At 40.1% G+C, this 27,035-nt stretch overlaps 1 protein-coding gene across 1 annotated transcript; it reads left to right on the top strand.

The window, feature by feature from the left end:
* Positions 1–228: 228 nt before the first annotated feature.
* Positions 229–25,108, top strand: GANC (glucosidase alpha, neutral C). Its single transcript, XM_086612876.1, has 24 exons — positions 229–257; positions 1,385–1,447; positions 2,987–3,095; positions 4,705–4,832; positions 5,366–5,548; positions 6,421–6,469; positions 7,912–7,978; positions 9,359–9,455; positions 10,016–10,196; positions 11,077–11,230; positions 12,452–12,687; positions 13,857–13,983; positions 14,691–14,770; positions 15,659–15,802; positions 16,195–16,291; positions 16,670–16,771; positions 17,272–17,515; positions 19,188–19,252; positions 20,354–20,430; positions 21,331–21,405; positions 21,867–21,980; positions 22,522–22,634; positions 23,334–23,437; positions 24,326–25,108. Exons 1-24 carry the CDS (start codon positions 229–231, stop codon positions 24,433–24,435), a joined length of 2,748 nt encoding a protein of 915 aa, XP_086469002.1. The 3' UTR covers positions 24,436–25,108.
* The last annotated feature ends 1,927 nt before the right edge of the window (positions 25,109–27,035 follow it).

Raw genomic sequence — 27,035 nt, forward strand, 5'->3', positions numbered from 1 at the left:
GTGCTTGGCCAGGGACTGAGCCGCTCTCGGGAGCCGCTGGCTTCCCCGGCAATAGACCGCCGCGCTCGTGTTTCCGGCACCTGCCGCGACCGAGGCGAGGCATTACGGGGGGAGCGGCCCCGCTCCCGTGGCTGCCGCCCCTCCCTCTGGGTCGCTGCTCGGGCCCTGCCGCAGGCAGCGGACGGTCACCTCTTCGCCCCGCCGGTGGCCGCTCTGGGCAGCCCCGCCATGGAGGCGGTCACGCCGGGGGAAATCAGGTAACACCGCCCGGTAGCCGCTCCTTGGCCGGCCTTCTGCTCGCTCCTGGTGTTGCCGGAATGGCTCCGCAGCTTTCCCCGGGGAGCGGCGGGGTGCGGGCTCGGCCGCAGAGCCGGCCGGGGCTGGGGAGCAGGCGTGCGGGGACCGTGGCGGTGCTGTCCCCGCCGCCCCTCCGGGGCAAAGCCCTCCTGCGCACCTGGCCGCGGAGGGAGGGCCGAGCGCAGGTTGCGCGGCACGCTGCACCGCTGGAGAGTCGTCCGGTTGCGGGGTGTTAAGCACGGCGACAGAGACCCGCGGACCTGGTGCACAGACCCGAAAGTGCAGGGATATCTTCAGGCAAATTTGGCAAGAGTTAAATTGCCTAAATATATGGTTACTGTGAAGTCTCTAATAATAATCCAGGCCTATTAGTATTTAGTGCACAGTAATTGACCGAGTCTTCATGGCTGCCACCTGCATTTATATGCTGCACGTATATAATTAATAAGGATTTTCTAAGCATCAGCTCTTTGTCTGCCAGTACTAATACCTAATTCTCTTCCATGTGTGTCTGAACTCAGCATGTTGTGGAAAGTATTTTGGTGATAGACGCTACTGGCAGTCCATTTTTTCAGGCAAGCCAAAAATTTGCTGTTATTTAAGAGATCTAAAACTTACCCCAAGCCTAGAGATAACATAGAGCTGTCAGCAAGGCCATCAGAAGCCTCCCTGCCTCGTTGGTCCTACTGCAGGTAGAAGAGTGCAGAATTTCTCCTTTTTGGCCAATCCTGCCTCTTTCTCCGTTCTTATTAATGGAACGTAATATTTAACCATAAGGGCTGCAGAGAGAGACCCGGCTTCAACATGCAAAGCCCGAAAAATTCAGCTCTGTAAGTCACAGATTCAATGGTTCGCCAAAATTATCAAAGTTTAGAAGGAAATGGTTTAACATTGAACTAAACATGTAAGAAATTCTTCCCATATCCAAACAGAGTAGTTCAAAGTCTACCACATTTTATGTCACCACAGTGGTCTACACTCTTTTAAATCCTTAGCCCTCTGAGGAGGACCCCTATCATCTGATCATTCATTCAGCAGGGATTTGGTGAATACATGTAAACATAATATCTTTATCTGCTCTTTCTAGTGTCCAAGATGAGGCTGTGGGCAAAAGCACCTTTAAGGAATGCAACCAGATCGCTTTTTACAGGTAAAGAGAAGAATTGTAGTGTAGGGTTTTTTTTTCAAAACTAGTAATATTAAAAGATACAGGAAGCAATTACACATTGATTTTTAATCACAGCAAGTCTGCTACTTTCAGGTTTTATCTTTCAAAGCGTTCCATTCACCTGTCAGCAAGCAATAATCAGCATATTTTAAAAGGTGGAATCGTACATCCAAAACCTCTTCTGTTAAAATTCAAAAGAGTCAGTCCTCTCATCTGACAAAGCCCCAGCAATATTTTACTTACAGGTATACTCTTGTCATTTTCTTGATGTGGATATTTCTTGAATATCCTTAGTTCAAAACCACAGAATTCTCAATGCAAACCATTAGTCCATGACAATAGCATACATGATGACCATCCTGTTGAACAAGTACCTTGGCCAGAATTCAGCATCAAATCTAAATTCTAACTCATTAGTCTCTTAAAGCTTAATCTTAATCTTAAGCTTCTCATCGCATTTCTAACTGAGATACCTCTCCCTCACCCTTCTTCCCCTCCTGTCTTCCATTGTCTTTTATCCCATGCTGCCTGGGTGGAAAGAATGATTGCCCAGTGTTATAGCAATTAATCACTGATGTACTAGGTTACAGTTACAGATACTCATTTCTGTTCTGTGGGAAATTATGTTCGGAAAACCCCAAATAACATTTTGCAAGTGGGAGCAGGGCTTCTTCCTCTTTTCACACCAGCCCTTTCTAACCTGTTGCCATTTGAACTTAACACATCTAATTTCACAGCAGGAGGTTGCCACACATTGGCAAGCATCAGATCCTGTCTTTGCTATGCTTTCAAAAGAAATTCTTTATCTAATTGCTCACGTTTGTGCAGTATCTTTGCAAGGAAACAAAGTTTTCTAACGAAGCTTTCCTTTAAGGTAGCCTCCAAGACACATATCTTCAAATAGTTCTTAAAACCTGGGCTCAGCAAGGAGTATTCTACAACCAGTTGAAAGAGCCTCTGTTTCAGGGTGTCCATCCTAAAAACATCATCAAGGTTAAAAGCTGTAGTCAAAACTCAGTTAGCAGGCTCAGGAGCATTCCTTGAAAAACAATTTCCTCAGTGTGTATTCAGGAGTTTACAAATTACAAACGTATTCTGTGTCATCACCACAGAATGTAGACGCTGTTCACCAGAGGGTTGCAGACCAACAGTGGTATCTGACAGGAAATGAAACAGATTATTCAGCTGAAATTTCTGGGGTCATGGAAAGGTGAAGAATGTAATTGGACTACTGAGAATTTAGTTGGACACTTGAATTAAGACTATTATTGTTTAAAAAAACCCTGTCAGGTGGTGATGGGTGACCAAACCCCTCCGTTTAACGTCTCATCGATAAACATGTATCTGTGCTCAGAACTATATTCCTTCTTTTTTCCCCTTGACTTGAAGTGCTGATAATAATTGTATTTGAAAAAATTAAAGACAGAATTATTAAGTAAACATTTCTAACAATAGTATTCTCTCTGTGTCATAGAAGCCACAACAATCAGGGAAACCAAAAATAATTTTCTATCTCAACAGGCGTCAGAAACTTCTACATCCTGGAAAATCCTTGTATCGAGCATTGTTGGATTCAGTCACGTTAAGCGATGAGAATGTCAAATTCCAAATTATTCATGAGAAGAATAAGGTGAGATACCACCTAGCATAAGAGAGCACTTATGCTTTCTTAAGAGCAGAAAGAGCAGGGAATATTATCAAGAACTCTGATAATATTTGTAGAAGGCTTTGAGATTCTTCAGTGATAGATACTTAAGATACAATGCAAAGTATGACACTAAAGATGTCTTTACCAGTCAGTATTTATTTGACAACTTGACACCGTGCAACGAAAGCAGGTGTTTTAAGGAACAAAAAAAATATTTAACGACTTTATGAAAAAAATCTGAATAGAACTCTCTTCATCTGAAAAAAAAAATACAGTTTTACTTCAGAATTTTCTCTGCTTTTCCAAAATAATAAATTCTTTTTCTGCAATGGAATAAGGTCTATGTTCCAGCACCTCCTAACCATACCTTTGTATTCCTGTGTTTCCTCAAAAGCATTTTTTTTAAAAAAATAAGTCTTCCTCACCCATCAAAGGATTCACATTTAAGAAGACAGCCAGGAAGAGAGGTGTATTCTATTTCTCTAACAGCATAGCATCTAGCACAATCACTCAGGGAACAGGCAACCTAACCCTCAGATTCTGGGAGTCTTTTGTTTCAAATCCCTCCTCAGATTCTGGGAGTCTGAAACTACAGCTTTCTTCCCTGCTCTAAGCGTCACATTATGTAGATACTCTGCATAAATGTATTCTCTGCCTCTTGTTAATCCTGACCTTTTTTGCAGTCAGCACAGAAAAAGGAGCCTATTTTTCGTCTAGATCTTAAAGTAGATGAAAGACTGAATGCTCTGTGGCTTCCTAGACTATTTGGGGGATTACACAAAGATGGCATAATGTAAAATATTTCCTAGGAAGCAGGATCTGGAACTCCAAACTAATCTTTTCTCTCTTGCCTACGCTCCTTCTGGTCTTATGGCTCTTTCAGTCTTTCATACCTTTGAAGAGAGAGAGGCTGATTGGCTTCCAGGTAGAAGGAAAAGATATCAGGCCAAAATTCTTCAGCCAGATTTATGTCTCATGGGAGGAAAGATTAAGGAAAAACCATAAAAAAAATCTGACTTGTGGTGTAGAGATCCTCTATTGAATAAAAAAGAGTTATTTTTAATGAGCTAGAACAGAGTGACTTCCCAGTTCCCTGAACTTTAAAATAGCAAATTGCAGTGGGTAGGACAGTATTACACATTTTTTTAGGTGTCTTACCAATACAATTCATCAGTGTCAGCACCACTGTGAATACTAGTGAACACAAAACACTGATGTTTTCGCAAAAATTCCACATCTCAGGAGTATCCCGCACTTACATTGACAGCACAGTAGTTAAATTGTCCAAATTTCGAGATTAGTGTATCCTACCTGTTTTCCATGCTGCTTGTAGGGAGAGCTACAAAATGCTGGACATGAGAGACTTGAAGATAAAGACTCTGCTTAAAAAGAGTTGCTTCTTCAAAGGGGAGAAGTAGAGTTAGCTGGTGTTAATTCAGATGGATGATGATTGTTGCTCAGCAATGCTAAAGAACATTAAATGAGAAAGCAGGCATGTTTTTTTCTGGACAGTAAATGTTCGGTGATGTTGAGTTGAAAAGTAAGTTAGTATTTTTTATCACTACCAGTTTATCTGTTTATTTGCTCACAGGTTCTTCTGCAAGTAGAAATTTGTGAAGTAGAAGGCAATATTTTCAGGCTTAAAATTGATGAAGCAGCTCCTCTCAGAGCAAGATACAGAGTTCCTGATGTTCTTATAAAAGAACCTACCACCCAGAAGTAAGTGATGGGAAGATGATTTAGCATCTTAGTAGTTTCTACAGCTTCCTTTGCAAGAGTGTTTTCCCTTCTCCCTCATTTGCGCTACACTACAGTTGTCTCTCTACAATACAAAGTTGTTACAGGAAGAGAAAATAAAAATGCATGTCGTTAATTTACTTTCAAAAATTCATGTTAAATACATAGGAGAAAGTTTTGTCATACGCGTAAGAAACTTGAGGCTATTTGGCCCAGTCAGAAACAGCCTACTTGTTATGATGCATTGTTTTTACCTAAGGTATTACCTGTTAATGTGAAAGGAGTGCGAGCTCTGCATAGTTTTCACGACAGTTCTGTAGCCGCTTGTTGCACTGTGTAGTGAACCCTGAACAAAGCATGTATTTCTGACATTCTTTTCCTCAAGGTTAGCCTTGAGGTTTTACAATCTATGTGGATATTCTCAGCCCATCTTTTGTTTCAAATTGTTGCTTAGTTACAGTGGATTTTATGTGCTGCTGATTCATATAAAGCTGTTCTTGTTTTTCATTTGCCAGACTCTCTGTATCCCAAAAGGAGACAGGTGTTTTGGTGCTGTCGAGTGTTAATGAGGACTACAAACTTCAAGTCACAGCAAGCCCCTTCCAGGTTGAGCTATGGTCCAAGGGTGAGACTGTTCTGAGCATGAATTCCAATGGATTGTTATATTTTGAGCACCTACAGCCACCTCCCAGTGATAGGTACTGTATCTGTCTATGGCATTGTAGTATGTGCTGATTGTGCTATAGCTGACGATGGAACAATTCTATGGAATTACAATTTCTGTGATAGAAGCTCTTATGCCTTGAAATATGTCTTCTCTTTTACTTCATACCAGTGAGTACCATGGTGGAGTTTTAACAAAGAAATTGTAGATCAGTTAACTGCAGACTGTTTTGATCCCTTGCAGCAGCCATGTGCAAAATGCCAACCTAATTTAGTGACTCAATTCTGTAAAACACTGAAGTATCCTGGTACCCCTTGGGAATGAGTGTTGGTAGTATGATCACGTTGTTAGTTTTGTCTCCTTTTATGACTAAACTTACTTTTTAGGCAAGTTTTATTCACCATATAAGCTCTTGAAGTAAGTTTTGTTCGACTTGCTATGTGCCATATTGCTGCAAGATTTTACAGGTCAATCTAACTGCAAAGTGCTGGAAGGGTGAGAAACCACAGTGCAGGACATGTCATGACTAGAAAAAGAATATAGCAAGCATCTTTCCTAGAGAGCATTATTTCAAAAATTGTAATTAACAGAGAGTCCTCAACAGAGAATAACAAAAGAAGTGAAGATCTTCTGGGTGGGTAAAACAGCAACGCAGATAGAAATAAATGTGAAAGGCCAAGAAGTCAACCTAACTCAAATATGGAGTGAAGATTATTTTAAGACATTGAATATTAAAATGATTTGCCAATTAGAGCTCTCAGATATGACACAGTTTTCAGAATAGTCAAGCAGCAGAACTCTTACATAATGTATAAGGCAATGCATAGCGCTATATGAATTTTCTATTTGAAATCCTTCTTCATGTTAACAATAAACTGATTATTTCTATGTATTCGTTTTCACTAGAAAACTTACAGCAGAAAACAAGAAGGAGATAGCAAGTGATTCCTCTAAGGTAACCCATGCTTACTCCATTTCCAGCATGAATATTTTGTAGAAAAGAGAATTGGTTAATTAGAATCACATGTTCATGATTTCTTCTGGTACTAAGTTTACAGACATAGTCTAGCCACTTTCCAGTGAAATTCAAAAGGACCTGGTATTTCATATTGAGATATTTTGCAAATTCATAGTTGAATAAAGGTTTATATGTTTTACCAGGGCTGTAGAAGACATCAGTCAGGAAGATCTGGCTCAAAAAATGTTTTTTTTATGGCCTTTTTATTTAGAATTTCTTTCTCTTTTGTTCTCTCATTTGATTTGGAATGGATGTGTAAAAGGGAGTTTTGTGGTGATGTTTGATCATTTTCAAATTCCCTATTCATTGCAAAAATAATTTCAAAAGACCAAGAGCTGTTTTGTAACAGTCTAAAAATATGCCTCCACGTATGTTCACACTTAATACAGAAGTAAGATTCTCTCTGAAAAAAGACTAGATCTTGGCAGTGCGTAAAGGCACATACCAGTTTTCTCAGGAGGCTGAGTTATGTCCATCGTGTAATTTTAGCCTCCTGTAGAGCAGATGGCTGCTTACTCCAGAATCCTGTTATAAATGGCAGGAGCTGTGCTGCCTTCAGCATACTTGTGTCTGAACTCTGAGTTCTGCCAGGGAGCATGCTTGCTTTGGGAGAGTCACACAGCTGCAAGAGGCCACGTCCACTTATTCTGGGATGAATGTAGAGAAGAAAACCAGGAAGGACACTGCAAAAAGTGGAAGTTCTAGGACAACAAATGGCAGGGCACGAGGCTTAAAATTTGAAGGAGGCTAAAAGTATCAGTTACACACACAGGACTCCAGAGACTCTGGAGAGCATTTTGTTGTCTGACTCTTACTGTTCAGGGGAGCAGGTTGATTTCTGTTTGTTTAGGTTTTCTTGTTTGGCTCCATCCATGAAATCTTTGCATTTCATAATCATGTTCAACATCCAGAAGAAAGACATTTTTTACAGTGAGAACAATCATTCATTAGAACAACTTCCCCAGGGACGTGGTGAAGTCCCCATTACTGAAGGTTTTCAAGATGCAAAGGGACAGGGTGCTAGATTCTATGATTCTATAATCTCATCTAGGCTCTCTCTCCCATGAAAGGTTGGACCAGATAGCTTTTGAGGTCCCTTCCAGCCTGGGCTATTCTATCATTCTGTGATTCTATCCAAGACCTCACGTATTACTTTTATGCTGTAGCAGAGTGCATGTGTTCTCCACTAGCACATCAGTTCTTCAGTGTAAATTCCTGCAGCAGGATCTGAATTGTGTTTTGGATTTGTTTATATTAACTGTATTTGGCAAAAAAGAAGTTAACAAAGTGCAGATCTCATGTGAATAAACAGATTTTTCTTAGAAATACATGGTGTGAGCAGCTACATTTGCTAGGTTTAGCTATTTCTGTTTATACAGGAGCAACAAGGGGATCTAGGTCTCTGGCAAGAGAAATTTGGCGATTTCTTAGACATCAAAGCTCATGGTAAGTCTCAGTCTAGTTCTGAAAACAGCTTTACTGCTTTGTATATACCTGTTTTCATTTATATTTCTGTCTGCTTTCTGTTTAGTGTTTATTAGTGTCTCACTCACTTCTTTTAGCTTGCCTATCAGATACCAGTGATGGGTAACAAATTTGACAAAAGTACTGGAAATATTAATTCTATTTCTGTTTGGGAGGGAACACATTAAATGTAACCCATTTCGTCAGCTCACTGTTTACCATTTCTGTCACAACATAACCCTGTCTATGTTGACTGATGGATATATAATGCATTACTTCCTTTTTATTTTCTTTTATTTCTCTTTTAGTATCAGCACATAACATTAATTTCACTTGTAATTTATTCTCAGGAGATATCAGAAATCATGATATCTAAGCATTAATAATTGTCACAGAAAAACTCTTTTTAAGTAGGAGACTACAAAAGGAAATACTGAGCAGTCTTAAGGAATAAGAAGGTTACAGAAACCTGTAGGTCAGTAGCTCAAATACAATTTAAATTATTCATTACCAAAATTTATGACCATCTGCTGTCTGTCCAGTTGTATTCTGCATTAATTGAGTTGGTTAGCTTTGTCCATTACCACTATCAGACACGCTTTTATAGCAACCAGCACTACCCAGCAGCTGCAGTAGGGAGAGGGAAATCTGAAAGAGCTTCCTTTTAATGACAGGGGCTTCTTCAGTTCACGGTGAAGACACAAGGGCAGGAAGCTATTGCCCTTGTTGTTCATGCTGTATCTGATGTATTAGGCCAGCATCATGTTTTTTTTTCTGTTTCTCTGTGTTGGAGTAGTCTATATGGTCAGGTTCTGATCCTGAAGCCACTGCTTGTCAGTCTACAGGATCTCTGGTCACCTGCCGAAAGTTGCTCTGGATTCAGTAATGTGACAAGATGATATCACTGGCAGAGACTTTTGTGCATGCAGCTCCCCTGGCTGAGGCTGAAGAGAAGAGCAGTAGAAAACAGGCTAAAGTCCACTCTGCTGTACCACTGTGCTGCAAAGCTTGGCTTGTAGGTACTGGGATAGAAACAGGAGATAATTTGAAGCAGTTTCACTACAGAATACAGAATAAAGAATTGACCCACTATCACATGTATTTTTTTCCATTGATATGATTCATTTTATCTTCTTAAGCAGATCAAAATCAGAATAAATGCAATAAAATCTGTTTAAAACATTACCTCTGTAGTGCATAAATAATAATGAAAGTGAAGTTGAAAGCAACTATGAAGGAGCTAATTATTAAAACCTACTTTTTAATTTTTTTTTTTTTCAGTTAGGTTGCTCTGCTCTGTTGCTTTCAGCTAAACCTGAAAATGGAACTCTGTGGCCTTGTCTTTTAATGTTATTCCCACAGGTCCTAGTTCTGTAGGCGTGGACTTCTCTTTACATGGATTTGACCATGTTTATGGAATACCACAACACACAGAAGCACTTCTTCTCAAAAACACCAGGTAAAGATGGCAGATTCCTAGTGAAAGCAGTACTGTTTTTGTACAGGAGAGCTATAACATTGTCTTAAGAATTTAATGCAGACAACAACTTGAGATTTATGTATTATATAGTATATATTTTAGTTTAATGAGACAGCAAGCTGAATCTTAGGCCCTGTCCACGTGGAGTAAGTTGTTCTGCTTTCCCTTTCCACTCTGCAATTTCATGAATGACCCTTTCTGTTCTCTCTCAATTTTCCATGATTTTTTTTTTAGAATTGCAGGATTGGTCATGTTTAAGTAGAGCTCTGAAAAGAGCAACTCCATAGGAGGATGGGATTCCTATTGTAGAACGTAGAGCAAATGAGCTGTAGCCTCACTGGCAGCAAAAATGTTGCTTGAATCAGATAGCTAGTATCAAAGCAAAGAAGCAGTAATCTAGGCTGTCCACATTTCAGTTCTGGGTGCTAAACAGAAGACCATAACATAGAGTGTTCACTGAGTTTAATGTAATAGCAATAAAACTAAAATTGTCCTAGTGCAAGATGCTTACATCTAACACACACATCTGTTTGTCCTAGCGATGGTGATGCCTATCGGCTTTACAATTTGGATATCTTCGGCCACAAGATACATGACAAAATAGGCATTTATGGTTCAGTGCCCCTTCTCTTAGCACACAAGCCTAACAGGACTTTGGGGATCTTCTGGCTCAACTCTTCAGAAACGCTGGTGGATATTAGTACAAAGGCAGTAGCTGAGGTGAGAGTTGCTCGCTTTCCTCAGAATTTAATAACTAAAGAAAAAGCTCTAGGGCTGGGCCAACAGCAATATGACAACATTATTAGAGGTTTATCTTTTGCTCCCTACTGAAGAATTGTCGATCTCTTCCTCCTGACCTCCCTACTGCTAAATTTGTAGTGTTAAACACCTGAAAAGAACAAGGACATGACTCCTTTCAAGAGTCAAGTTATAGAACTTGTATCTTAACAGGTCTACAGGAGAAGGCAGAAGGGAAATATATAATGTTGGAGCAGAAAAAATCTACACAGGTGGATGTGGCAGGCAGAAAAAAGGGTGGACAGAAATCTTGACAATCTCTTGGATTTGAGGAATTTTTCTGAGTTTTAAATTCTTGGAATTGTGGCTCATTTCTGCTTAGTAGGCTCATTCTTCTATGGAATGTAATTAACCTTCAAGAAACATGAAATGTTCAGGAAATTAACTCACTCGACTCTTGAAACACAAACATGTGAATTCTGTTAAAATGGAAACAGTGAAAAAAATCTTGCCTTATTCCAACACTTCATTACGTGGTTAAAATTATTAATTTTCTTTATTACTCATGATATAGATATTACTCAAAGGTCTTGCAGAAAATGCATAGTCTTTAATTACAGAAAAGCTTTAATTACTTTACCTCTCATTACCCATTTTTCCTCATTAACTATTACTCTGTATTTTGTATAAGCAGTATGCAAGGTAAAGGATTTGTGAAGGATATATGAGAAACATTTAGTGTGTTTTCCTAATACCTGCCAGGTAGGTTTTAGTCAATTTTGTGGGTTTCCATCTTTGCTCCTTCACTGAACAAAAGTTTGATGGAGAGAGATACTCGCTTTTATCTTGATTTCCTTCAAAGCACATGCCATCTGGATCTGCTGCAGAGACTGTTAAGCAGAGAGCAGTGCCTCTAACTGATGTGCGCTGGATGTCAGAAAGTGGGATCATTGATGTTTTCCTGCTGATGGGACCCACTGCATTTGATATCTTCAAGCAGTTTGCACAACTGACAGGTACTGTCTCACATAATTGGAGTCAGTATGGCACGTTCAACTAGGAGATTCTCTGAGGAACATGCTGTACCCAAGAGTGGGTTGATATTTACCTAGCCCATTGTGTGCAGGAGGCTAGTTGTTCCCAAACTGCAGTTTGTAGAGCAAAGGCTGGCGCTTTGTGAAGACAGGTCTTGGTCCTTATTTTCCCTAGCATCTGCAGCTGATCAAACTTGGCCCTAATTGAAAAGCCAGCATAGTGACTGCTATCTGAAACTTCTCCCTTAGGTGAAGAGGGCAGACACAGGAGGCTAGAACTGCCAGTCACCATCAAGACAGGCTGCCTTATAATGAGAAAAGACTGAAGTTATAAAGTAATGTATCCTGGAGAGTAGCGAAAGAAGATGGTAACTGTCCAGTGTGTCCATTAGGGAAGGAAGCAGAGATGGCATGCAGATGTGGCAAAGGAAAGAAGTGAGAGGCTCAGGAGAGAATAAAAAAATGGAGGCAAAAGGACTAACATTTTATGAAAGCAAAATGCTTTATGTACTAAAGACAATTAAAATCACAGAAGCATTCCCTGGTAATTCTTTAGCGTGTTAGCAATGATTGTTTGCTGCATGGATGTTATGGAGAGAATGTGGTTCAGCTGAACAGGAATAGGAAAGTAGGCAGATTGCTAGAGGATCTCGTCAAGCGGAAGTGCACTCGGAAAGTTTACCAGCTCCCTTTTGCCATATGCATATGTACATACGTGTTTTCTAATTTTAAAAATTTCTAACAATTCCAATTCCACGGTTCTCCTTGTACTGCAGCTCTGTGTGCCTGTTTACACTACTTGAGTTCAAGCAGTCACAGGAATTGCATTCTCCTGATTAAAATCTATTTAGTTGTTTGCATTATTCACAGTTAAGCTCATCTAGAATATTTTTACATGAGAAAAAGAACAAAATTATATTGGTTACTGGAATAACACTTGAGCAGCATGGAATAGCAAGTTCCTTCTCACTCTTGTATCATCATTACAGCCCTCTGCTCTTTCTGGTTGTTGAGCCTGTCGCAATGTTTGTTATTTCAAGAGTTCAGTCACTTGGGTATGAAGAACATGCTCTAGATTCAACTTAGGCCAGCATTCCCTAGCTTCAGACAGTTACATATTAATCATGTCAACTTTTCTAGTGTCTCTAGATAAAATTCTGAAGGGCATTAACAGTGTTATCTTCATTCATATACTCTTCCTAGGCACTCAAGCCCTGCCCCCGCTCTTTTCTCTGGGCTACCATCAGTGCCGGTGGAATTATGAGGATGAACAAGATGTCAAGGCTGTTGATGCTGGCTTTGATGAGCATGACATTCCTTATGATGTGATATGGCTGGACATAGAGCACACAGATGGCAAGAGGTATTTTACTTGGGACAAAAAGAAATTCCAGAACCCCAGAAAGATGCAAGAATGTCTCAGGAAGAAAAAACGCAAGGTAAATAATATAGTAGGAAGAAATAAAGTATTTCTTTGTAGCGTGAAGCTACCCAATCTAGCTTTAGCCAAGGTACTTCAAATAGTGGAAACAGTTTAACTGCAACAGAGTAAATTAGACTGTGTTGCAGTCTGCTTCCAGTGTGCAAGCTATTAATTCATCTCCTCGTGCCATTTTATTATTTCATAGTTTGTTCTGTACCCTGACCATTAGCCTAAATTTGCCCCATGTGAATCTCCATCTTACAGAAGCAGCCCAGTGCTGTCCTTCATGAGCACAGTAGAGAACCTTTCTACTTAACATGAGCTTTCGCCCTTGGCAGTTGCTATCCCTGCTTCAGCTTTTCTTTGTGTTGATAATATTTTTTGTTTTCTGCTTATACTAACTGGGATTTGTCCTTTATGTTGATACAATTACTTACTATAAACTAAATGTTTTTTCCTTCTGGGGAATTCCTGGTATGATGTGCAGTCTGTTAGCTTAGCCTTTATTTCGGCTTTTACAGCTAAAATATTTTCCCTGCAATTATAAAGATATTAAAATGTACAGTTAATATCCAAAAGTTGTAGACTTGCTTAATGCTTGATCTTTGCCAAAAGTCAATGAACAGGGGACTGTTGAAAATAGCATTCTAGTTTAATAATCTCTTAGTTGGAGCTATGGTACTTTCTCAGCTTTACAGCAAGGCAGTTAATGGCAGCAGAAAGTAACTGCAAAATACAATACATAGATGTTTGAAAAAAATAGAAACTTCTGTTGCTGTTGTAGGCTATACAAAGTGAGAGATATTTAAATGTCTTAAGGCAAATGATTTTAAGCAGGGACATGAACATGGAAGTCAGGTATTTTCCCATTCAAAGAATACAGCAGTGAATTAAAGATAGTGTTTTTAGGGATTGGGGTACTTGCTTTTATCTGAAACAATGTGTTTTGGCCCTTATTTCAGAGGAGTAAACATGAATTCATGCCCTCCTTGTAAATTTAAGCTATTATACATAAGTCTAGCACAGCATATACAAGCACTGGTAACTGCTTTCTAAAACTAGTGACACAGCTACCTTCTTTACCTGAAGTGAACTCATTATCTGCCTTTTGTCAAAAGTGAACTCTTACTGTTTTATTCAGTACAGTTGATGCTAATGATGTGTTTTATTTTCTTATCCTGGCAGCTTGTCGTCATTATAGATCCCCACATAAAGGTTGATCCCATGTATACCGTGTATTCACAGGCAAAAGACAAGGGATATTTTGTGAAAGACAGAAATGGGAAAGATTTTGAGGGCATCTGTTGGCCAGGTAAAAAAAACCCACTCTGTCTCTACATTTCAAGCTGTTTAAAAATTCTGCAGAACAGTTTAGTTGAGACTCCTGGAAGTGGAATTAAATTCTTACATTCCATGCATTTTTAAAAATATTAATAATTTCAAATACTTTGTGGTTTCTTTGGTACAGTGGTGTTCTAATTGCCTCAGCTGTACAACTTCCTTTGTTATGTCTGTTAGGTCTGGAGGTACTCCCAGTGCCTAGAGCTAAAAAAGTTGGATTTGTCGAACAGAACAGCCAACCCTCTTCCCAACTTGTCTTGGGTAACAGAAATGCAGTCTGGTCTGTTGCAGTGAATACAGCTGATACAGGCTGGATGAAATTAAGTGAACTCTGATACCGAAGACTTTGATTCAATCATAACATAGTGACTTGACACGTTATTTTTCGTGAGGAGATCTCGTAACAGAGAAGAAAAGGAGGTTGTCCCCCTTCTTTGCAGACAGAAAGCCCACAATCCCAGCAAATGAATGAATATGGGAAAAATCAAGGGATGCACTTTAGTTCCAAGTCAGTCTGGAAAATTGCTCTTGAGCTTTTGCCTCAGAAACAATATTGACCGCATTATTGCTGCCCATTGTGGAAAGCACTGCAGCTTTAGGCTGCTGTATTTAGGTGCAAAGACAATGCATGCATGCTCTTAAAATCAGGTCAATAATTGAGATCTCTCACATCCACAGGTTCCTCTTGTTACCTGGATTTCACCAATCCTGAAGTACGAAAATGGTATGCAGATCAATTTGCCTTCAAAACATACAAGGTGTGTGTTTACTCGCTCTGAACTACATATCCCAGAAATCCTGAAAATGGGGTAAAGAGAGAAGATAAACTTCTGGCTAAGCAAGTTGGTTGCTTTTGTAGCTGTATTATCATCATGTAGAGGAAAATATCCTGATAAGCTGAAGTACCACAGAAGAATTTTCTCCAAGGATTTGTCTGCATTAAGAAAGTTGGAACCCACATGCCACTAGTGAACCTGCTCACTTAGTTGCAGCAGTAGGATGGACAAACTGCAGGCATTTTAGCAACCCATAATCTAACACAGCTGCTGTGGTTCCAGCTTTTACTACCGTGATAGATGTGGGAGTGCTTTCTCATAGCTCATGGTTGTTTCACCCTGACCTTCTTTCCAGCACTCCTGCCTAGTGCTGAAAGTGTCTGGGTGAACACTGCTGGACACCTCCAGTTGCCACCTCATCTCACCCTGAAGTTCTGCTTTGCAGTAGGGTTATTGAAACCACTCCTCTAGAAGACATGCATAGTAGACGTTTCCCATGCTGCTTTTCCTCTCCCGTTTTTCTCTTCTGGCCTTCTCTGATTTTTTTTTCTTCATGGCTATTTAATACTTCTCTTTTCCCTGCCTCTTTTCTCTCACCAAAGGCAGGAATAACAAGTACCTACTGAATTTTGTAAGAATTGCAAAAATCAAGGGGGCTTGTAGTCTGCTACCCTGACCGAAAGAGCCACCCACAGAGATGAGATGAATGACTGGCAGCTTTCAAGTGACCACAGGAGTATAATTACCATGTCTTGCTTTGCTGCTGCTGTTTCTACTCATACCCCAGACTGGTCTGACACCCACTAAAGATAAACACACTAAGTCACAGCAATGGCTCTGTTATGTCCTAATTGCAACCCTGTGTCATAGGGATCCACTAATATCCTCTTTGTATGGAATGACATGAATGAGCCTTCAGTCTTCAAAGGGGCAGAACTAACAATGCAGAAAGATGCTGTGCACTACAACAACTGGGAGCATCGGGAAGTACACAACCTCTACGGATTCTACCAGGTAGAGTATCTGGAGATAGAAACCAGCAGCTATTCTCACGGAAGATGTCCAATGTGGTAATTTACACAGTACTAGGTATTCTGTAACCTCCATCAAGGACTGAAACTTTGCTGTGCTGGATATTGCTAATAAACTCTCTGACTGATCACAAGAAAATGTGACAACATCGATGCCTCTCTGCCATAACAATGTAAATGAGATTGGCTGTGACCACATGAATTTTTTTTTGTTGTTCTATTATATTCTAGTAAGAAAGTGTTGCTTTAGTAATAGCTATTATTTGTGAGTACAGATTTCTTAATTTTCTTACCTCGGAAGGATTAAAAAGGCAGCGTAGCAAATATCCTGATTACAGAGCTTGTCTTCCTGACTTTTGTATTTGTTGTTTTCAGCAAATGGCAACTGCAGAAGGACTCATCAGACGTTCTTCAGGAAAAGAGAGACCGTTTGTCCTCACACGATCTTTCTTTGCTGGATCACAGAAGTATGGTAAGGACTAAGCTGGATGCCTTCCATGCTGCTTTGTTCTATTAAGTTTGGTGTGTAGTTATTAAGTCTGGAGAGGATAGAAACTATCTTAGAAATACTGACACGGTCAGCTCAAGAGTGCAAGTGATGAAAAAAATCAGGAGAGGCTGGGAAACTGTGTACAAGTTAAAGGCAGAATAACAACCGATGTCCTGCAACAAACCACTACCTGCTTTTATTGCATATTTCAGGAGCATGCGTGTCTAAAGAAAAAACGTTGCAATGAACAGCAGTTCACCGGTAGTTCATGACCATTCCTGTCTTCTTTCCTTAACTGCAAGCATAAGCTGAAGCGTATGCCCAGCTTTCCTGTGTAATGCTCAAACTGGGTATTTCCAGGGGCAGTGTGGACTGGAGACAACACGGCAGAGTGGGGTTACTTGAAAATATCCATTCCAATGCTTCTCACCATCAGCATGGCAGGGATTTCATTCTGTGGAGGTAAGGTGTTTAGCTGGAGTTGCTCACTATGCTTAAATCACTGGTGCCATCAAGCTTGTATCCCAAGATAGACTTCAACACAGATGGTGGAAAGCTCAACAGTCCAGTGTGTTTCCAGGCAGTTTCACAGATTAGTCTGGTTTCAGAAGCCAATAACCTGGCTCTCACCATTACTTCTCCACTAACTCTTATGTAGTGTTTGCACCTCACCTGGAGCAGCAATCCTCAGGTGGTGTTCCGTAGCGTCACTGTGGCAGTCCTCTGTCACTAGGGAAGGCACTCACTTAGCCTCCAAAAGCTCTCTTCAGATTTTTATTGAAGAGTAACTTGGTGCACCAGTTTTCCGCTCTTATTTGGACAAGCAGCTGCCCAACAGCAGAACTGCAGACACTGTGAAATGCATGGATTTATACACTTGGAATGTTTGTTAGAGGAGAACTTCACATTTTTCAGAATAATTTCCAAAAATGTGTATTTTTATTTGTCTGCGCAATATCTAGCTGATGTGGGAGGGTTTATTGGAGATCCAGAACCAGAATTACTTGTTCGCTGGTATCAGGCTGGAGCCTACCAGCCCTTCTTCAGAGGTCATTCTAACATGGAGAGCAAACGGCGAGAACCGTGGCTCTTTGGGGAGAAGAACACCCAGATCATCAGGGAAGCCATTAGAGAGCGCTACGTCCTCCTGCCATACTTATACACACTGTTCTATCGGGCACACACAGCGGCTGAACCGGTTATGAGGTAAGAGCATAAGTCAGGAGGTTTAGTGATTATCTTAAGGAATTTACTTGAAGAAGGGAAGTTAAATTACCATCTCTTACTTTTTTGATTGTGCGTTTAAATATCAAAAAAGAAAATACATACAAATGTTACTAAATTCTATTTTCATGCATTTTGCAAGTTTTGGTAGGATTCTCAGAGGAAAATTATATGTTTTGGGTTTTTTTTCCAAATGACACCTGGAACACACTAACTCAATAAACACTGCAAAGTCTTTAAACATGTTTTTAAAGTACTGAGGACTCCAAACTTCTCCTCATGATAACCAACATTATGTAGTACTCCAGCGCACACTTAAAACAGCTTAACAGACTCTGAATTTGCTGACCTAAAAACATTTTGCCCCTCATGAAAATACTTGTCACTGCTGAATTGTTACTGTTATAAAAGCTTATTTCATATTGATAATTTGGTCATTTATTTCTGCAGTATTTCTTATATTTTTTTCTTTTAGTAGAGAATCTAATCATCTAGAACAGAAATTAAATTAGAAAATAAACTTTTGCTCTGCTGCTCTCTAACCTCTAAGAATACATCTCAGTGGGACTGAATGCAACAATCCTTTCAGCAAGAGATGAATGCCATTAATCTCCCTGGTCTTTGAGGTTGCTCTAGAACTATCCTTTAGCACAACGTTTACCTTTACTTATTGTTATGCAAATACAATGCATCTCCTAAGTTTTAAAAACATAAAGGTCCTTCTGAAGAGCGTTATGGTTTGAGTTTTGAAGATCATTTGCATTACAGACATAGTGTGAGCATCTGTTTGCACATGCATAGGCGGAGATTCCCCTGTTGTATGCACTGACATAGACAGTGGGTTTCTGTCTTTCTTGAAGTGAAGCTTATGTTGACACGTGCACTGCCCACAATATTAACTGAAACTTTGATTATGCTAAATTTGCTGCAGTAGGTACAGAATTAGAGAGGAAGCATGGTATTTTTCTCACTGAGACTTGCAGAGTGGAAAATGTGTCTCATAGGAAGCACATTAACAGCAGGGCTGCAGCAAACAAGTCAATGCTTATTGAGCCAGGCTTTTTGTGTAAGGAAACACGGACTGCATCTCTGAATGAGCTATTATTGTCATAATCTCTCAAACTTTAAATACACAACTGTTCTATAACCAGATGGTTATTGCACTACCGTTTTTGGGGAAAGACTGAAATTGAACTTCTGATGCAGGTTTTTCAGTCGTGACCAGGAGGAGACATGCTGTAAAAGCAGTAGTGAGCTGCTGAGAACAATGAGGACTGTGCTGCAGGAGCTAGATCATCAGGTGTCAGCGTTGCTGGTAGGCTGTGACAGAAAGGCTCATCCATCTCTCCTTTGCTAGAAGGAAGGTATATGCAGTGCAAGTTTGTAAGAAAGAAGGCAGGAGGGAAGAAAATGAGGCTGCAGGAGGCCAAAGCATAGGTATATTGGAGTGTCTTAACCCAGGTTTTACTCGGAACTCTCATCAGGGAGTCAAAAGGTGTACTTTAAGTCACAGAAGAGGACTTTGCCCTATCTTCAGTTCTTGATAGCTGTACCTTGTAAGGAGAGGGAGAAAATGAAGCCTGAAAATGCCAGAAGACCTTGAACGGGTTGGTGGGAGAGAAGAAACTAACTGAATCCCACTTTCTTTCTACAGGCCTCTCTGGGTAGAGTTTCCAGGGAAAATAGAAACTTTTGGTGTGGAAAATGAGTACATGCTGGGTAAGCAGGTGTATTCTCATTCTTTGGAATTTGAGTTAAATATTTTTATGGGGATAGAGTGTTACATGACAAATAGAAAACATGAAAATTCTGCCCAAGACTTTTAAAAATTATATTGTAACTGAGTATAGAACTTGAGACCTCCTTAAGAGACCTGGTTTTAAGGGCACTTTGAAAATAGGGGTCATATGAGATGCAAAAACTGAGTTCAGTCTCACTAGTCACTTTGAAAAAACATGGTTAGTTTTGACCTGAAACATGGAAGTTCACTGTAGCAGCTAAGACCGCAGTCTGCTTCAGAAATGACAGTAGCAAACAGCTACCATCCAAACCTGATTGTTTTTTACTCCTATATGGCTGGCTGCTAAAGTCAGTTTGCTCACAAATTAAGCTTAAGACATAAGTGTGTTTGTGTAAAGTGCATTCAGTCTATCTGGAAAGGGAATGTTGCATTTCTTTTTTTTTTTTTTTGTTACTTTTGGGCTCAAGAGTGCCTACTAACATCTTTCAAATGAGGAGATGTTCACTTCTCATGCAAAAGTCTGTCCAAGGTATGCAGGACATGGCAGCAAAGCTGTGTGGTGAAGCAGAGCATTTCAGAGGCCTCTGGGAGTTCAGCTTGCATCACCAGTGAGCCAGGAGGGAAGAAGTTTATCAGACTGTACAGTCTATATATGTTAATGTATATTTTAGTACTAAAGAAGAACCATCCCCAGTGCAATAAGCTTAAGCAGATTTTTTTTTTTAACAAAGACATTCCCATCTTCCACTCTTTTGGTTAGACAAGCATATTTTTTTCTCCAACCAAAGAGCAAACAGGCAGTCATCTCTTAGACTATGAGGGACCCAAAAGTGCCTCCAAGCTGGTGGGTATACAGTGCAGCCCAGCTGAGTCCAAGTGCCATAGCAGAGCAAGATCCAAACAGACATCAGCTCCCTACACATGCCTGTTTTTCCAGTAGAAAGTGAACCTAAGCACAAGGTGTGCCCAAGCAAGCCCCTATAATGGCTATGGGAGAGTGACAACCCTAGAGCACATAGCTCCTGCTTCGATAAGATGCAGCCTTGAGAACCACAGCCATGTTATGTTTTTTTCTCCAGGAAATGCTTTGTTGGTGCATCCAGTCACGGAACAGGAGGCCAAGGCAGTGAGTGTTCTGCTTCCAGGGTCAGAGGAGGTGAAGACAAATATGAAGCTGCTCAGCTGTTCAATCCAAAGAAGTATTTTATACAGCAAACTTCCAGCTCCCCATCTCGTAACTGCCGAGCACTGCCGCTGTGCCAAGTGCTGGGTGGTCATTCTGTGCCGCTCTGAACCTTCCGTCCAGCTTGATACCTTGCATGCTTGGCTTGCAGTAAATTTACTTTCTTGCATTTCCATGAGCTGCTGCACAAATCTCAGGTCTTCTGTAATTTAAATTTCCCTTCAAGGATTGCTGCTTCTCATGGGACACCAAAAATCTGCTTCACTAAATTGTCAATTCCCTTTTGTCATGTCTCTCTTTGGGTTAAACTTCTCTTTTATGTGGAAGAAAAGGGATCTTTGAAGAAAGGTCATAAGGAAATCAGAGACAAGCTGTGGAGAGGGAAATTTAAACAAGGAAATAAAAGCCTCAGTAGCCTGGGACTTGCATAGCAAAGACTTCGACATGTACAGAGATCAGTTCCTCTCAGAAGTAAAGTTATTTATCCACAGGATGGCACTGTGATCCACTCCTACAAAGAGCATTTGGCTGAAGCAGCTGAGGGATGGAGGAAGGGAAGGGATTTGGGGAAATTAGCTCCTAAGGCAAAGCCTGAGACTCTAGAGAGGAATGAGAGGAAAGAGCAGCAGAGGGGAGTGTGTGAGACCATGCAGAGCCTTGTGACTCCACTAATGCATTTGAGGACACTTAGAGTTCTTCTCAATATGAGGAGAAAAACAGACTAGGTTCTCCAAACAAGTTAAGAAAAGTATTTTTATGAAGATCTCTATGGGAATTAACTACCTGGCACACTTAAAGCAGTTAAATCTGCATCTGCAGAAGGAACAGATCTTGCCATATATGTCATGCTCATTCTTTTTTTGTTTTTCCTAGATTTGGTACGATTTCAGAAAATTTAAACAAATGAAAGATCCAGGAACTCTGAAGATCCCAGTAACACTGGAGAATGTATGTTTTTCTTTTAAAATACTACTTCCATTGAGCAGAAAAAAAACCTAACAAAACAAAACAAAAAAAAAAAAAACAAAACCAAGTAGGTTTTGTTTTGTCAACATTCAAAATCAGAAAAGTGACATTTCAGTTTCCTTGTAGGAAGTAATGTAAAATAGCTTTTGTAGAGAAGAAAAGTTCCATCTGCTTTGTTTTTAGATGGAACACTAATGTATCCCTGGTGGTAGAGAAAAGTAGGTGATGTAAGGGTGACTTCTCCAAGCAAAGATATTTTGCTTGTATACAGACAGGAAGATTTCTACTATGCCCATTGTTAGTTGAATAGTTTTCTTTATGTACTTGTAGTAGAAGTTCATTTCTGAGCTTTGATAAGAGAAAGCTTCAATTATCGCTGTTCCAAGTTAACATTGTATGATCAGAGTATGTGAACCTTTCTAACCTGGCTTTGTTTTTTGCAGATTCCTGTATTCCAGCGGGGAGGTACTGTGATACCTCTAAAGACCACGGCTGGAAAATCCACTGGATGGATGATAGATATTTCTTATGAACTCCACGTGGCCCTGGACGCAGAGGTACTCTGACATAACGTTCCCTTTATAAAGTTTATTCCATCTGACCTTTTTAGGTCCTTGCTGCCTGTTAGCACAATAGTATCTGCATCTGTGTGCCCAATGGCTCTCCTCCACTTCTCCTGCTTAGGAAGCTCCCACCTCCCTCCCACTGTTCCCTCAAAGAGAGACTATCTGAGTATAGCAGAGACAGAACTTTTTTTTGACCTTTCTCAGCCCTCCTGTAATCCCTTGGAGGAAGGAGCAGAGAATGAGCAGGCCACAAACTTCCTCTTGGACACAGAGAGAGAACTTCCCACAACTGTCTTTTCTAATGAGCGACATGACACCTGGCACCCACATCAACTTACAAAACCAGGATGTCCAAGTCTTCAAAGTACTCTCAAAGCTGGACTCCCTGAGCCTTCCAGCGATACAAGTCACTAAAGAAAAGCAAAAAAACATACTTTGCTATGAAGCATAATTTATAGCAAGACATTTTTAGTTTCTTTGTCCAGCACTAGAAGATGCTGTTAATTTCTACTCCATCTGATGTATTTCACAGGCCTGTGCAGTAGGTGAGCTCTACCTAGATGATGGGCATTCATTTCAATATCTCCACAAGAAGCAGTTCCTGTATCGGAAATTCTCTTTCCTCAAGAACATTCTGTCTTCAAGGTAACAGCAATCATGGACAAAAGCCATGAACACACTGTCATTGGAAATGCCTTTTCCAGTTCATGAGGCCACCTCACAGATGTAGAAGTATTAGTCTCATCTGTTATTTATCGAAGTTCCAGAGTATGCAGAATCTGTTATAGAACTGCAAAAGTAAACAATGTTCTGCATAACTCTAAGGGCAGGAACACATGAAATACTGAGTTATCTCATATTGTTTCAGTCTAGTCAAATCTACAGATTCTACAGATTTACTCAAATACAAAGAAAGTCATCAGCAAGAGTGAAGCCTATCAGAGAGACAAAAGAAGATATACTGGGAGATTTGCAAATAGGCAACACCTGTAATGTTTGTATTTTCTAAGATACATTTCTCCTGGTTTAGCCCAGCTGGCAACTAAGGACCACGCAGCCGCTTACTCATTCCTCCCTGCAGAACCTTTCTGGTTGTCAAAGCTGCGCTTTTTGCAATAAAATATCTTCTCAAAGTTTTTTTTCTTCTAACTTTGTGAAGTCTGCTATGCAGTAAAAAATTAATGGGAGGAAGTTTTACTTGTTTCAGGACAAAGGTAAATAGAGGAGAGGAAACCAGTATAGGGAACTTTCAAGGTGAGACTGAAGTAGTGCTTTCTTTATGTGATGTCGAGCTTTTACTGATGGACAAAAACTAATATATATTAAATAATTTTCTTTTTTCAGTTGCACGGATGAAAGTGGACAATACCACACTACATGTGTGGTTGAACGGGTGATAGTTCTGGGATTTGGAAGGCAACCCACTTTTGTGACAGCCTGTTCTAAGGGTAATGAACTGTCTTCCCTTTTACTGCAATTATCTGAAATACCGTTGCGTTTCTGCCATTCACTAGAGGTGGCAAACTGGCAGCTCTATAAAGGAAGTATTATAGCATAAGGCACATTTTTGTTTAGTTTTATTTGCTACTTTTTGGATATCAAGGACAGAATTTAGGGAAACAAGCCAGCAGCTACTCACCACTAGTATTATATGTAAAACTGAAGAACATTTGCTTTGTAAGGCAATGGATACATCAGTAAAAGTGGTTCAGAATTAACAATTTCAGATAACTTTGTCCTGCATGGAATATGACTAGAGATGGCATTTCAAATAAAGGACCATTTGCTGAGATCTGTAAGCCTGCTAGTCTAGTAAAGGAAACTTGCAGAGAAAGCCAGAATTACTTTTCTGTTCTCCTGCTCATTCAAAAGCATCCCGAGTTCCTGACTATGGGGAGCTCTAGAAGTTGTGACGGATCCCATATGGATAGGCAGTGGCATCTAGAGAAAGGGCTTATCATTTCCGGCTGCTTTCCAAGCACATCCCTTCACTTTGGGATCGTGTGGACATGGACTTTCTGCCTCCACCAGTCAGTCTCAAGGATGCTTGGAAGAAAACCGATGCTGAAACAAGGGTTATTTTTTTCAGAAAAATCCTTGACTAGTTCCATAGTTTGATGTACCATAGTTTGAAAGGTCAGGAAAAAAGAAGTAGTTTTTCCAATTCTGCTGCATTCTTATGTGTATACTGGCCAGATTTGACTACTATTTCTCTTTTAATCAATCCTTTTCACCATTGGCAGGGACAGTCTGAATTAAAAACTGGAGGGAGTAATGTTTAACTGTATTTCAGAAGAGTTCTTAAATCATATAGTAACCTCTTTTGTCCTGTTCAGATGGGAAAGAAAAAGAAGTGGTTTTCACATACAATACAAAGACCTCTGCGCTGACGCTGGAAAATTTAGCCCTGAGTGTTGGTGCTGACTGGAAGATTTCCATCAACTGAAAGGAGACGCAACTTCTTCAGAGAATTCATTGAGAGGTTGAGAGGAAGTAAGTTGGGAGGACTTAAAATGTTCACTTGGATCCAAACAAATCAAGGCCACCAATTTCCACCCACACCCCAAATTAACATTTCCTACATTTTTTTCTTCTAAAGCACTCATGTAAAGTTGGATGGCTCTTCTATTCAGCAAAAGTAATAGCACTAGGATTGTATCTTGGGGGAAGAAAGTTAAATACTCTCTGCTCCAGGCTAGCTTCAGTTAGGCATTAAGATGGAGTTCTGTCTTTGCTTGCACCAAAAAATCATAAATTGATGGGGTGAGATTGTGGCTCGTTGGCATAGGGTTTAATGTAAGTATTTGGAAATCCCACTATTCAGAGACAGGAGTACTTGAGAAGAGCAGATCTGGGACAGTTCGACAAGCGGCATCACTAGATAGGCCAGATGCAGAGGTTACCATCAGAGTTCTGCCTGCACACTGCCTTGTGCAAACAAACCCAGAAGGAGCCACCCAGTGTGATTACAGGCACTTCCCCTTTCCAGTCCTTATGACAATGCAAAATCGGGCAGTCTGTACAGGCAAGTAAACAGGCTAGCTCAACACTCCAGTCGCTGAAGGCAAGGTTTGAGTAGGTTGAGCCAGCCAGTTGTGCAATAGCAAAAGACAGTAATGTGGGAGTGCAAAAGTCTCTCCAATAGCTGGCTTTGAAACTGTTATTTGGATTTTGAAAAGGTCTACATAAGTGCAATACTGGCATGAGGTGGCAGCTAGCCTCAGGCGGAAACATTTCCTGTGTTATTGCTCCCCTCTGTCTGCAAGTACTACTTAAAAAAAAAGAAGTGTTTTGTTAGGAAAAAGTTGGCGTTTTTGGATGATTTAATGTCGTTGGTTAAAGCCAGCCTGGCGAAGTGACTCCGCTTCTGGAGAGCTCTGCTTCTCCACATCCTCCAACTCTTGCCAAGGTTTGGCTTCCTTTACACATATTTTAGTAATTTCTTGGTCAGTTTTTAGTATCTGCCTGAGATTTGAGCATAGTGTTTATGAAGCAGATTTTTAATTTTAATGGGATTAATTCTGCATATAGCTATCCCACTTCATGCTTGTTCCCTCATTCTCTTACAATTCACCCTAATGTTCCCTTGCCTCCTTTTCCCAACGTCTCTGCAAACAGAACTGATGTGTCCTGATGCTTTCTTCTCTTTCAAAACTAGGAGACATCCCAAGTCTGGCATCTCCTACATCCTTTTTATTTCCACAGCCCTTTCCATATCAGGCATCTCTTTTCACAGGCTACCATTGCTCCACAGCTCAAGTTGTTTGCCTTTTCCACTTGCTACACTGGTCAACTATATTATTTTTAAAACCAATTCTGCTTTGAGTCAAGCCGGAACATGCCATCAGTTGGGGTTTGTGGATATAAAAGGGCAAAAATTACTAAATTTCTTTTAACAAGATAAGGAAGTATTTTCTAAAAACATCAGTAAATTAACTCTTAGGAAACAGAGAAGGATGGTCACCATTTTAGCCAACTAAAGGGAATGTAACAGTCCATTTGTACGTTATCTCCTGCTCTTCTTACTAAGTCCTCCCTGTGCTTGGTCAGTCATTCCCACCTGCTGCTGTTTGTCCTCTGCAGGGCAGATTTCTGGGAATAGCAGGTGTGAGAGCAAACTGTGACTACTCCACTCTTGACTACCTAGTGCAGTTTCTTCCCCAGCAGACCCTTAGGTTCCTTCTTTTTATTCTGCAAAGCTGTTTGTCAGCCCCTTCTAGGACAGTGTGAGCTTCCACTCCAGGAACTGGCAGCCTGAATACTGCTGTGCTTAATGCAGATGAGTTAATCCAGGTAGAACAACAGTAGCAAATAGATCTTTCACATCTGTGAGAAGAGAGACAGACTCTGTTTTTGAGACAGACTATTTTTCTGTCGGCTTCTAAGCTTTAATTGACATTTGCTTCTTATTTTTAAGCATAGCAGTGCTTCGACAGGATATAATTATTGTCTGGAGAATTTTAATTAAATGTTTTGGGTATTTCTGAAGTTGGAAAGTAAGTGAAATAAAGTAATATTGAAGCAAGTTACATGCCTTATTCCTTCCAACCTTCTTTCTACTGTTGAGAATCACTACTAAGTATTCTTCCAAGAGTATCTGGTTAAAATGAATGATTAGCCTTTATACTCTGGCCCTCAGTATATCTGCACTATATTAAGTACTCATGGGTCACATTTTCAGTGGTATCAAGTGCCTAACTTCTGTGGATTTGGATAGGAATTATTTGCTGAAAATCTTAGCCATTATGTCTTCAAATCTGAGAAAATAAATTTCAAAGAATACCATTTACATTGATATTTGTAGCAACTCACATACTTTTCCACATATTTATGCCATAAATGAGGAAATAAATTTATAATATATCTTTACAAAAAAGTAATTGAATTCAAATAGCAAAAACAATTGGAGATAAAACTTCATAAAAATTAAATAGAAAGATTATCATCTATGTAGTTCACTTTTGCTTTGTCTGAACGGGTCAGCTATTGGGATACTTCTGCTTGCAAGAAATTCCATCACAAAAGGCGATTTAATTCCTAAGCGAC

Source organism: Tauraco erythrolophus, chromosome 6 (genome assembly GCF_009769465.1).
Source record: "Tauraco erythrolophus isolate bTauEry1 chromosome 6, bTauEry1.pri, whole genome shotgun sequence".
Lineage (NCBI taxonomy): Eukaryota > Metazoa > Chordata > Aves > Musophagiformes > Musophagidae > Tauraco > Tauraco erythrolophus.